The 13,132-nt window shown below is 29.3% G+C and overlaps 1 protein-coding gene across 1 annotated transcript; it reads right to left on the reverse strand.

Annotated features, from left to right (window-relative positions):
* Positions 1 to 3,251: 3,251 nt before the first annotated feature.
* Positions 3,252 to 6,827, reverse strand: LOC107886553 (uncharacterized). Its single transcript, XM_016810549.2, has 7 exons — positions 6,027 to 6,827; positions 5,835 to 5,921; positions 5,539 to 5,754; positions 4,738 to 4,902; positions 4,463 to 4,516; positions 4,218 to 4,364; positions 3,252 to 3,852 (listed from the first exon to the last, which is right to left on the reverse strand). Exons 1-7 carry the CDS (start codon positions 6,387 to 6,389, stop codon positions 3,475 to 3,477), a joined length of 1,410 nt encoding a protein of 469 aa, XP_016666038.1. The 5' UTR covers positions 6,390 to 6,827; the 3' UTR covers positions 3,252 to 3,474.
* Positions 6,828 to 13,132: the final 6,305 nt, after the last annotated feature.

A 13,132-nucleotide genomic window follows, 5' to 3' on the forward strand; every position in this document is an offset into this window, starting at 1 on the left:
GCTTTTTTTTTATCAATTTTATTTTTTTAATTAAAAAATTAATTAACTCGAGTAAATCTCCAAGTATAAAACGAATAACATTTTTCTCATGAAAATATTCTAAAATTATTGAATGTGTGAAACAATGAAGAGGATTATATTTTTCCTGACCCAAACTCTTTCCCAAATAAAAAATAACTTCAAGAGAAATATATTTTTATTTAAGGATTAACTAACTTTGACCAACGAAAACAAAAATATATATTATCTATAATTTTATAAGTCTGGACAAATTTTTGGACTCATGAATGTTGTTTATTATATTAATGGAATTTGTTATTTTAAATATATTTTTATTATTTATATGATTTATTACATTTATAAACAATATTTTTAATTTTATTAAAATATTTGATTAAATACATTTACCAATAAAAGATTTACCATACTTATAAATAAAAAATTTAATTCTATTAAAACTTTTATTAAATGAATTTTTATCATAATAAAAAAGTTAAATTTTATATTGAATTTCTTCATATTTAAATTATTAATTTTCCATTAATAATTAATTTAATTATTTATATAAAAAGTAACTTTTATCATGTATAGATAAAACATTTATACAATCTCATATACTATCTTATATTTTATTAATTATACACTATCTACCGAACTATATATCATGGTTAATTAATTAACTATTAAGGGAAAAAATGAATATCAAATAGTAAAGAGTTTAGTGTAAATATATTTCTTTTAGTTTGTATAAATGCTTTAATGACAATTACGACTTTTTTTTATCAGCGCTATATTTGAATTATCAAACTAATAGCTATATTTAACTCTCATATTTCAGATTTCATTCATATATATATTATATATGTCAAATTTGACATAGATTAAAATTTTCTAATTATTTATTTTATAAAAAAAAATTTCGTTTATTCAATAAATATTAATATATACAATAATTTAAATTGATATGGTAGAGATATTATACCAGTTCGAAAATTTACATGCATTTCAAGTACAATTATATCGATAAATTCGATAATTGAGTTGTTAAAATATTAATTGTATAAAAATATATGAAACAGTACTGCAAAACAACTTCAATTTTACATTGGTATAAGTAAATCCCAACCCATTTTAATTATGATTATTAGTTATTATTTTGAATAATATTGTTTTGCATTAATTATTTATAAGAAATAAAATTATATTGTACATTGAATATAATTATAATTATAAAATTTATCATTTTTATTATTGTATATGAATTTTTAAATAAGTTAGTATATTTTAGTTAGATTCACAAATTTAAATAACTAATGAAACAACTACTTAAAAATTAACAATAGCAGTTAAAAGTACATTTAAAAAAACGTATTAAAAAATTAAACGCGTAAAATTACATACAAATATGTAGGGGTGAAGCTAAAATATTTATTTGGGGAGAACGGAATTGAGTTATGTATTCTTTAGAGCTAAAATGTAATTTTATAATCGTATTAACTTATATTTTTATAATTTTTAAAGAATTAAATTAAAACTGTATTACTTTTGGGAGGTCAAAATGTAATTTAACCATTTACTCATTTATAATTTTATAATATATAGAGGTGAATATAAAATTTTTCGGAGGGCTGACAAAGTGTCACCCATACAAGTACGTAATATTAAAAACTAGCATATATAAACAATAACGAGTACTTAATACTTACGAATATGATATTTTAAGAAAAAAAATACAATCAGTGCATTTTGAAATTAATAAAATTTATATATTAAAAATAAAATGAAAAATCCTCAAACCAATATTTATAAAAACAGATTAACTAGGAATATTTTAAAGAGGAATATATATTGTAAGAAGATAAATTAGATACTGGTTGCCATCATGAATCCGAAAACATTACATCATTTCCAGACATGCATATACTTATGTTGTTGTGTAATAATTATATTTAAATTGTTTTATATTTTTGACGTCATAATTCCTATTAATAAAAATTTAATGATATTGAATTAATATTATTTGAAGTTGTATAATTCCTATTAATAAATGCAAGTGCACCTGAACCTAAGGCATTGGTGAAGGAGGAAATATAGGATGTGGATTAAGTAAAACAGTGGTCCTTGAAAATGAACTCCCACTGTGCATTCTTCAAAATCTTCCAATAATATTAATTAATCAATGTTTTATTTAAAAGGTGTAATTACCATATCAATCCTTTTGGGATTATATTTAAGTTTCCTTGATTTTTGATGATTAATTAATAGAAAAGCTACAGAAGCATAGTTAATTGAAAATGGATTTGGGAATTTGGGATATTTTGGTTTAAGGGTTTATTTATTTTATTAAGTAACAATAACCACAAGTATTTAAAAATTTTAACTTTGAAAAACTTCAACTCATCTTTAATTTTTTTTCACTTCCTAATTTAAAATCTCAAATCATCAATTTGCATGGATAACCAAGTTTGAAAAAATGTCATCCCTTTTAACCCTTTCCCTATACAACTTTTGACAATTTAAAAATAAAAAGTGAAAATTAATTTAAAAAATTAAAAGATAAAATTTATTCTGGCGATTGTAGTTTGGTAATTTTTAATATAAATTAAAATTGATAAAATATTTATGACTTTTTTTTTATTTTATAAATGGAGTATTTTGTAAAAGAAGAATGAATTATTTTTAAAATATCATCTAAAAAAAATATGGGAAATTTTATTTAATATTTCTTTTACAAAAAAAATTGACTTTAAAAAAAAATTCTATTATTAATAAGAGCAGTAATATAGTGGGTGCAATAAAGAAGTGATAAAATGTTGGTATCATTTCTTGGATAAGTGAAAAAAATAACTCTAAACAGTTATTCAGTAATGCTGATGGGTGGTGTGATTTTTTTTTCTTAAAATGTGATTCCTTTTTTTTTTATTAGTGCGTATTATTAATATAAAATTGTTTGTACCAAAAATAAAATAATAATTTGATTTTACCTTCTTTTTTTAATGATATTTTTATAATTAAACTAACTCATAACATCAAATTTTTAAAATTATTATCAATTCCATAGAAGTTGGATATTTTTAATGATATTATGTTTAAATACATCTATAATAATGAAACGAGGTGAGTAGTGGAGTGTCAATGTCTATCTTAAGTGCAAAAAAGAAAATAAAAGAAGGGATGATTAGATAATGGCTTAATTAAGGAGTAGCTAATCAACATTAGACAGGCAAAAGAAAAAGAATATATAGCACGCATTCACAACCCTAACTGTATTCACTATATTCTATCACTTTTTTCCACATTTACATAAAGTCCCCAAAGGTGGTCTAATTAATGGACACCTTGTTAGTTGTAAAGAAAAAGAAAAGTTGGCTAATAAGGAAAATAATTATAAGAATACCCCCCGAAGACCCATTATCACCCAACAATTATTAAAGAAGAAAAAGGAAAGGAAGATCTCAAAGTATACCCTTGATTTTAAGGGCATTTAACGTTTCTTCCAGGTCCTCCATAGTAAAAATAATTGCCCCAAACTCTATTAACTCCTCCTTGAATATCATAGCAATTTGGATGATCCGCAAGGACTCGTAGATTTGACAATGGGATCAAGTTGTTATCCCAATCCACCACCTGCAAGTTCCGGAAATAAGAGGCCTTCCCAAAGCCTTGGCCGGCGAAATGACCACTGCCCATTTCGGTTGAGGTGTGGAAGCCCCCTGCCCTTGAGTTCACTACTTCTCCCCCGAATTGAACCATGCTTGCATGATCCCTTAGATGAGTAAACAAAAAGGATGGCCAGTATCCTACCAGGACCCCTGACCCGAATTCTAGCCACCAATTTCCATGCTTCGGATCCTGCTCCAAAATACATGCATTACTTGAGAGTTAATTGGTATGTAAGAAAGTATCAAGTGTTTGATGGTAAAATCAATGATTCTGTTGTTCCACAAAGTGGAGGGGTCTCTCACTGGTAAGGCCATTAAGAAGCTGTTTTTTACTTGGAAAGAATAGAATCTTATAAAGCAAAAAGGCAGTTGGGGAAATTACAGGCATTTCGAGAGGTTAACAGTGCACGCGGGGCAAAGTGCACTTCTCCACCACCAATGTAGTGCATGAATAGCGCTACCCATTTGTATAAATTTTTTTTTTAAATCCTATTTTTTATTTAATTTTAAAAAGCGAGTTCAAATTAATTGGGTAAATAGTAATATATATATTACCTTCCAAATCAAGAGGCTAATATCAAATTGACCGCCATTGTATGATGATGTTGGGGAGATTGCAGCTCCAATTGCTATTCTATTATTCGTTTGAACAAATCCTGAGCATAACAAATTATAGCACCCTGTCGCCTGGTATGCATCTGTCTGTCCAAACCATAATCATGCCATCTCATTAATTTCTTTCTTTTAACATTAAGAAAACATGAAACTAAGTTGTTTTTGAGTAATTCTAGTATACTTACGGTCCAATAAGTAAAGAATCTGGGATAGTTGTCCCCATATAGTTCTGGGCTCACCTGCATTTAACCAATCAGAACCTTATTCAACCCAAATGATAATGATTTATAATAGATAGAAATATTAAGAAAAGAAAAAAAAAAGTGAGAGGTAGTTGAGCTGTGATAATTGCCTTAAATGTGAACTAAACAAGTGCATAGAATTCAAAGTGTAGAAACAAATACTTTGCATCTTTAATTAATGTATTTAGTTTTAATAATGGAATGGAAAACGAAGAAACCTGCCAGCCAGCTTCAATGGTGTTGAGATCATCGCCAAAAGAACCAGAGATGACCCACATCTGTGATAAGCTAAATTCATATTGATTAGAGACACGTGGAGTCCACACATTTATGCTTGCTTTTGCTCCATAGTATTGATCGCCGCTCACATACCCAACTGCATGCTGTAATACGGACGCACTAAAATTAGTGTGAATGTCTGTACCTGTTAGCCAGGTCGGGGAAGGAACCCTGAAAGCTTATTAGTGTGGATTTTCACTGCTGGGGTTCTTTATTTACCGAAGATTCCATTTTCTGATCAACTCATCATGCTAATGTTATTTTAATATAATTTCATCAAACCCTATTTTTAATGATGCCTTCAATTCATCAAATAGTATACCCTTTTGAGAACCAAAATACGTCCTTCTAAATTCTCCCTTTTTGTTTTAAAGAAATGTTATTCAGCATCTAATAATTTTTAAAAATACATTTTGTTTGAATCCAATGAAATAATCTTTTATGGTTTTGATAAGAGAGCAAAATGGAGACAATTGGGAAGCACAGTTTTGCTATTCACTTTACCTACTTTAATATTTCTTTTTCTTGGTTGAAGATACTTTGAATTGCCATACCAATATTAGTGTTGTTGTTGTTTTTTTTTTTCTTTAAATAAAAATTAAATAACAGCTTTTTAAGAGTTAAAAAACTTCATGTATCAAACAAGAATAAGAAGAAGAAGAAGAAAAGAAAGAAAAAGGAATAAGAATCGAAGGATTAGTATTGAAGTTTTTGAAAGGAAAAATGAACAAGGAACCTACCTCATGGCCATTGCTAGTTGAGTCTCTTCTAACACGTCTTCTTGGTCTTTTTCTTCCAAATCTTCTAACAGAACTAGCCCTCAACATGTCTTCTTCACTTGTCCTTCTGATTGGAATTGTTCCTTCCGGACATGATTCTCCCGACATGCTCCACAGCTGAAAATCTTCACCCCCCATCCCATTTGGGTTAACACCACTTGGTCTCTCTGGTGGATCCTGAATTCTCAAAACCAAAATGAACCAAGTGTCAAATTCTGGAATTTATTTTTATTTTAATGCGTGGTAGTAAAACTTACCAATGGTTTTTGTCCTTTTAATCGAGGATGATCAAAGGCTGGTTGATGATGCAACAAAACACAATCTATAATATCACCATCTGGACTCTGCAATGCAATTAGATAAAAACAGAGCGTAAAACAGAGGAAATTGGAAACCAATGGCTAATTAAGATGACGAACAATAAGGGGTGCAAAATAAGATTAAATTGCCTGAATTGACTTGATTGGTGGCTTGTTGATCTTGTTGAGAAGTTCTCCTATTGTTTTCAACTTTTGCAACTCTACTTCTGGCCGGAAAGTTTGATTCTTTGCATGGAGACTACCGGTTTCCGAGGAACGGACGGGACAAAATGAAGAAGAAACAAGAAGAAAGAATACAAAGATGGGAATGATTGGAGGTGAGATGTTACAAGAGGAAGAAGCCATGTTTGAGGAAGTTGCTGGTGTCGGTTGTTGTTGAATATTGGTTTCTGTTTTTGTACATTGGTGTTGTCTTCTTCTGTGATCGAAACAGCACCATTGGCTCCTAGTTGTTTTTCCCTTTGGAAATGAGGCTCCCACCAAATAATCCATCCAACACAACACCACCCTTCTAAGCAAACTTTCTTGACTTACTCACTCTCTCGCCACCATTTCCAATGCTCTCGAAAAACACCCTATAAATGACCCCCCCCCCAAAACCCCTTCTTTCTTCTTCTTCGTCTTCCTTCTACAGCTTCAAAATGTCTTCTTCTTTCTTTTTTTTTTATGTACTGACACCTTGGATTGACCTTCTAAGCATTTGGCTCCTTGAAAAAAGAAAATCACACAAATGGGTAGAGTTTTCTTAAAGTTTTGCCCATGTGGGTGTGGGGATATAAATACTAAGTAGTGATGAAATCATGCTTAGGGTTTAATTATATCTTGGGGGAAAAAAAGAGTTTGCGGGTGGGAAGAGAGAGAGAGAGGTGAAGGGGTTGTGTTTCCAGTCTCCAATACAAAGACTGGGAACTTTAGCTTTTGTGTTAATATTATAGGGAAAAAATGGGTTCAGATTTTATTGTTATTCTTTACTTTGGTTTGTGAGGACAGATAGGGATTACGCTTGATTCTGGCCTTCTGGGCTTCCAAAGTTGTTTACTTTAACCTCTTCTCTTTCTCACTTCCCTAGATGTTCCTTGTGTCAGCTACTTGGTTCTTTATTTCTCTCCCAAGCTTACCCACCTTAATTTTCCTGGAATTTTTATTTTACTAATATTTATTATCATTAATTACTTTCCTAACACAAAAACAAGAAAGATAGTCATCTCTGTTGCCAATACTACAGTAATCAGCATGTGCCTTAGATGGAAGACTGCAGATTTGGTGGGTCAATTCTAGTCAGTCAAACATGAATAGCAGGAAATGAAAATCATTTTAGTTCGTGACGTATTATTATATATTATTAACAATTAGCAAAGAAGATTTTAAAGGTTGTCGTTTTGTGATAAGTGAAGCCAACTTAGGGCTAGTTTGGATGGGTGGTGTGTTTACCTCCGGTGAGATTAAAAACAGCGGTGGCAGTGAGATTAATTACTGTAGCGGTGAGATTGGATACTGTAGCGGTGAGATTAGAAACAATGGTGGAGTGTGTGTTTGGATTCAAACGTAGCTGTAGCGGTGAGATGAGAATAAGAAATGACTATTAAGGACATCAAATTAGAATGGATATATAATATAAGTTCTTTAAATTATTTTACTTTTTTAAAATTATTAAAATATGTGAATTTATAAATTCATTTAATAAAATATTAAAATGTATCTTTTAATATTCTATTTATTTATATTTATTATCCTATAAATTATTATATTTGTATTTATTTAAATAATAGTTATAACATTAAAATATTAAAATGTCTTATTTTCACACTCATATGAAAAATAAAATGGTAAAAATATTACCCACTGACGTTTCTTTTTGTTTACTGGTGTTTAACACTCCAGTCTAAAATTTCCTCTCCAGTGCGTTGAAGGATTTTAACTGGCCAAATTTGAATGTTATCCAAACAGCTATACGTGGTGCGATTGCACCAAAATCAAGGGTAAACGTGCTGCACTGGTAGTAACTGGGCATCCAAAGGAGCTCTTAGTTAATATGTAGGCAATGGCACGCACGCGCACTTGGTTGTGGTGCACTGCTGCAGACACCCATGCAAACTTCATTCGCATGCTTTGTTTCGTTTCATTACAAAACAAGCGCCACCATCTCAGATTCTCAATGCATGTCCCCTTCGTGTTTCTGATTTAGGGGCTCAACTTTGATTTGCTGCTGGAATGGAGCATAATTATTCTACAAACACTAAATTTAAGATACTGCTTATATGCTTCTTCTTTTTTTGTTAATTTTTATTTTTATAGAGGAAATTTTATTCTATTGTCGGTATATAAAATAAGGACGAAATTTTTTTATCCCACAAGCAAAAACTATCCACCCAATTTACCAAATAGTTAAATGTCTCAATTAAATACAAAATTTTATTATATTAATAGTAATTTAAAGGATTGGTTTGAGCTTTGAAGTGAAATTGTTTACCTAAGCTCCAACGAATATGAGTTGGACAAGGTAGCTGCTCTATCCATGAACAAAATTACTGCTATATGTTACGTACAAGGTTATATACAAGTACTAGATCCTACAATTCTACTGACTCACACAACAAATTTTTTTTTTTGAATTTAACACACAAAAAAACCATAAATATTTAGGAGTTCCTTATTATATAGGTCAACAGCAATTTAATCTCTCTTAAAATAAACATAGCAATTTAATTATAAAATCCTTGCAACTTTTAAAAGTGTATTTGGATGAAAATTTTAACTCTTTTAGATTTTTAAAATGTTAGTTAGCCACTCAACTTCAAAAAGTTACAAAATAGTCATTAAACTATTTGAATGTTTTTATTTAAGTCATTAGATTATTAAAATCGTTAATATATGGCATTCTTTGTTCACACCACTTGCATCAATTGAAAGTTTTCATTCCTCTTCTCTTCTATAATTTAGCTGCTTTTTTTTTAATGAAACAACTTTAGTTGTCATGAATTTATGAACTAAAATCTAAACAGTTTTTTTTCTGACCTTTTACATTAACTGCCAGATCGACTATTCTTCTACTCTTTGATGGATACTAATCCACCGTAGCCATTCACATTATCATTTAAACCTCACTTTTAACTATAAAATTATTATTTTTCTTCGTTTGGAAAACTCAAGTTTTATTATTCAAACTAGAATTTTCTAACCCAGCTATGCTCAAGTTTAAAGAAGTAATTTTTTCAAATCATTATAGAACTCAAAAGCTTCAGTCCAAAAGAAAGTCAAAGCAAGGATAGACAAGTAAAATTCCAAACCAACAGATTTTTCCCATACACTATACGTCCAAATCCCGATTTGAATTAAACCAAGATGAGAAATGGTAAGAAACAAAAGGATTTGAATACAATAAGATGTTAGCCTCCAACACCCAAAATGAGATTTAAGCATACAACAATCCAAACATTGTGGATTATTGTTAAATTATATGAAAACATATAATTGGAATTAAAACATTATCATATTGATTAATAAAATAAATGGAAGGAAAAATATCTATCATTCAAAAACATAAAATTATATAAATTCTAAATGATTACCCTTCAATCGAATTAAAATGAAATAATTATTTAGATGATTTTATTTTCTAACTTTTTTTCCTATATGCCAACCTTAAATCAACCAATTTGTCAATTTTAGTAGGAACATTTTTAGATACCCAATTTAAAAGTAAAATAAAATATTTTCTCCCAATTAAGTTATTATAAAAATAATTTAAAATATTAATCATTATGGACTATAAACATAAAATTGTTGTGATGATAAGCCATATAAAATTTAAAATGAATTAGTATATAACACAAACAGTTTACCTTGTTTAATATATAGATAGCATTTAAACTTATAGCCTTGGATAGATTAACCACAACAAAATATAATTAAATAGGTGGCTATTAAAGGGATAGTTTGCCTTTGCCCAGCATTATTCCCCTATCTATTCTGCTCATAGGGGCTCTGGCGATGATGCCTGCCTCATCCCCTATATCTTCATCTAATTTTTGTGGGATTAAATCCCTTCTTTGACTCACCCACTACCGTAACGTAATTTAATACCAACCTCTACATTGCCACCATTAAAAAGAAATCAAATATTTGAATATGAGGCAAGTGGTTTTTTTATTTTATTTTTATTTTACTCTACATGTGATTTTTATGGTGAGTAATAGTATAAGAGAATCTCAAATTCACATACCACACATGTAAAAATTACAAATTGATCCCATATATTTAAGGATATGATAAATACCTTTAACCAATAGACCAAATTGAATGATAAACATAAAATGATTAAAAAAATCACTTTTATTAGATCCTAAATGTACCATAATAAAAAAGATACAATTTGAGTTAAATCCAAGAGATGCAATGTGACAATCGAAACACAAGAAACGGATAATTTCGAAATGCATCAAAAGTTAGCAAGGAAAGGCTGCTAAAGAAATATTCACTTGCTTTTTTGATGGGGGAGACATCATGCACATGGATTTTCTTTTCATATATAAATAAATTTTAACTAGAAGTATTAATTAGATGAATTTGGAATAGAATTATTACAGGTACGTAGGTCGAACATATACTAGGAAATTAGCAAGCTCAAAAAAAAAAAAAAAAAAGGTGGCTAAAATTTATTTTTACCAAGTAGGAATGCGAATGAACAGTTATGTTATATTAGCAATTTAGGGTTAAGGTTGTTTTTAGATTTGTATGCATGCCTTCTTCTGTTTGACTAACGTAATATTTGAAACGAAGATCAATTCTTTTTCCAAATAAATAAATAAAAGGGGGAAAAAGAGTTTCATCAGACATGACAGGAATCTTGTATGTGGTTAAACAGAAACAATGATCTTTCAAGAAAAAGGGATGGATTGAAGAAATTTGAAGTTAGATGAATGCATATGCATATGAATATAATATTAATTGCCTCTTTCGAGGGAGAAGATGCTGGCTGGTGTTGATGTTCTTGCTTGATTCTACCATGTGATACAATAATAATCTTCACACTAAAATTCAGTGCTACCCTTTTTCATCATCTGAAAAAATAAAAGCTGAACCAAACCCAAAAGACGATCCAAATTGTCCAATTATTTACAAATTTTAATTACCCTTGATTTGGATACTCATACTATTGAAAGAAAAACTTTTAAAACTTCAACCATGTGTAGTCATCATTAATAGTTTAATACGTCCTAATTTAATTGTAAATGATCAACATCCATTTAAAGATATCTTTGATTATAGTAAGAAAAATATGGTAGAAAGTGTGAAGTTGAAAGACCTGGGCACTAATTTTGGATCTTTTTTTTTTATTGTAAAAGAAATCAATAGCAAGAAACAATGATGGTGTCGCCATGTTGAGAAAGAAATGGGGTTTCCCTCGAGTAAAAAAAGAGTGTTTAACATAAGGTCCACAATGTACAACTAAATAGGCATTTCAGAAGTGGATGCCAAAGGTTACCTTTTTTGACATTTCAGTGCCCCCTGTTTAATTGGATTTGCATTGACTCAAGACTAAAAGATGCATGAATGAATGACATGTCAATCACTCCGCAACAATATTATTTATTTTTTGCCCCCCTATATGCTATATCTTCAATCTTTCATGTTTCATTTTCTTTATTACTAAATGTACAATCTAGTCCTTATGTATGGCATATATATCATATTGATGTGCCAATTTCCCTTTATCTGGTGCTTTTGTCGACGGCCTATGCCCATTGCCAGATCAGTCTTCCACTCCTGCCTACTCGGCCTATGACCCATTTCTTATTTTTGCTACGGTTTCAAATACCAGTTAAACCATATGACCACCCACTGCAATGCCTTATATTGATATTTGCCAACAATCCACGTCAACAAATTCTGAATCGATCAAAGTTCAAATTTTAGGCCTATTATAAACTAATTTCAATGCAATATTAATTTTTTTATACCTGTGTCTTGCGAGTTCACTTCGTGTAGCATTGATCTTATTTGATCATACCTTTGACAAGAGTTACTTTGTGAGCTAAAATCTTGTAAGTTCTCAACCTCGCCCACACACAATGGAAATCAAACGCCAAACATGAACATAATACTTGTCACTTGTATATCACAGTTATCTATTATTATTTTGATATGACAATACATATATATATAAGGAAAAGACATCAATAAATCAACCGGATTTCAAAGAGTGTAGAACTCATACGAGAATAACATGTGACTTCTCAAAAAAAGATTAACGGCACCCCTTACTAAGACCCTCAAGGACTAAGGAATATGATTCTATATTTTCTCTTTACACTCTTGCTCTAAATTATCTTCCTTCCCTCTCACATAATCCTACCTTCCAAGTAACCCAAATATTGATAATTCATAATTACTTAGATAGAACTACCATAATTCCAACTTTATTATCAATAAAATTTAAGAAGTAAAAAAATATTATTTTCTATGAAAAAATTTTGAATTTGAAAAGTAATGGTGTTTATCTAAACTTTTATTATTATTTTATCTACATCTTTTGAGCTTGTTTAAATTTTTTACTATATTTTCCTTATCATAGTTCTAAAACAAATATTTCTTTTTTAATACTAACCAAATCCTTATATTAAATTTATTCGAAATGTCAAAAAAAACCAAAGGTGAACTTTTTAAGGGGAAAGAGATGTGAAAACCTCGAAAAAGGAGTTAATGAGAATGGAATGTTAGCAGAGAATGTAAGGTTTAAGTCCACAAACTTAGTGCGCACTTGGCTGACTAAAATGTTGTCTTCAAGGAAAATAAGGGAGCTTTTTAATGATGAATTTGTTGTATTTTCTTTTCTTTTTTTACTTAGATATTTTATTTATTTAAGTAATATGTATTTAAAATTATATTTTTAGTAAATTTAACATCAATTTATCATAGATTTAAAATAATTTTTAATATTTCAAATCTTGAAATAACATGTGAAATATGAATCTAATAAAAAATAATTATCACCTCTGAAATCACCACCAATATTATTTTGATAAATAATTTGTCACCATATTTTAATAAACATATCCTTGCAACTCAAGTCGTAATGGTTTTGACATAGTTTTCTATCCGATCCCACCTCTATAGGGTCGGTAGGATCATAAGATAAGGGCTTAAAACAAAAATAATTATTTTATTAACAATGATTTACAAAATAAAACATCTTAAAGGTTAGAATTATATTAAAAAAATTAATCAAAGTATAA

The sequence above is a fragment of the Gossypium hirsutum genome, chromosome A03 (assembly GCF_007990345.1).
Source record: "Gossypium hirsutum isolate 1008001.06 chromosome A03, Gossypium_hirsutum_v2.1, whole genome shotgun sequence".
Taxonomy (NCBI): Eukaryota; Viridiplantae; Streptophyta; class Magnoliopsida; order Malvales; family Malvaceae; genus Gossypium; species Gossypium hirsutum.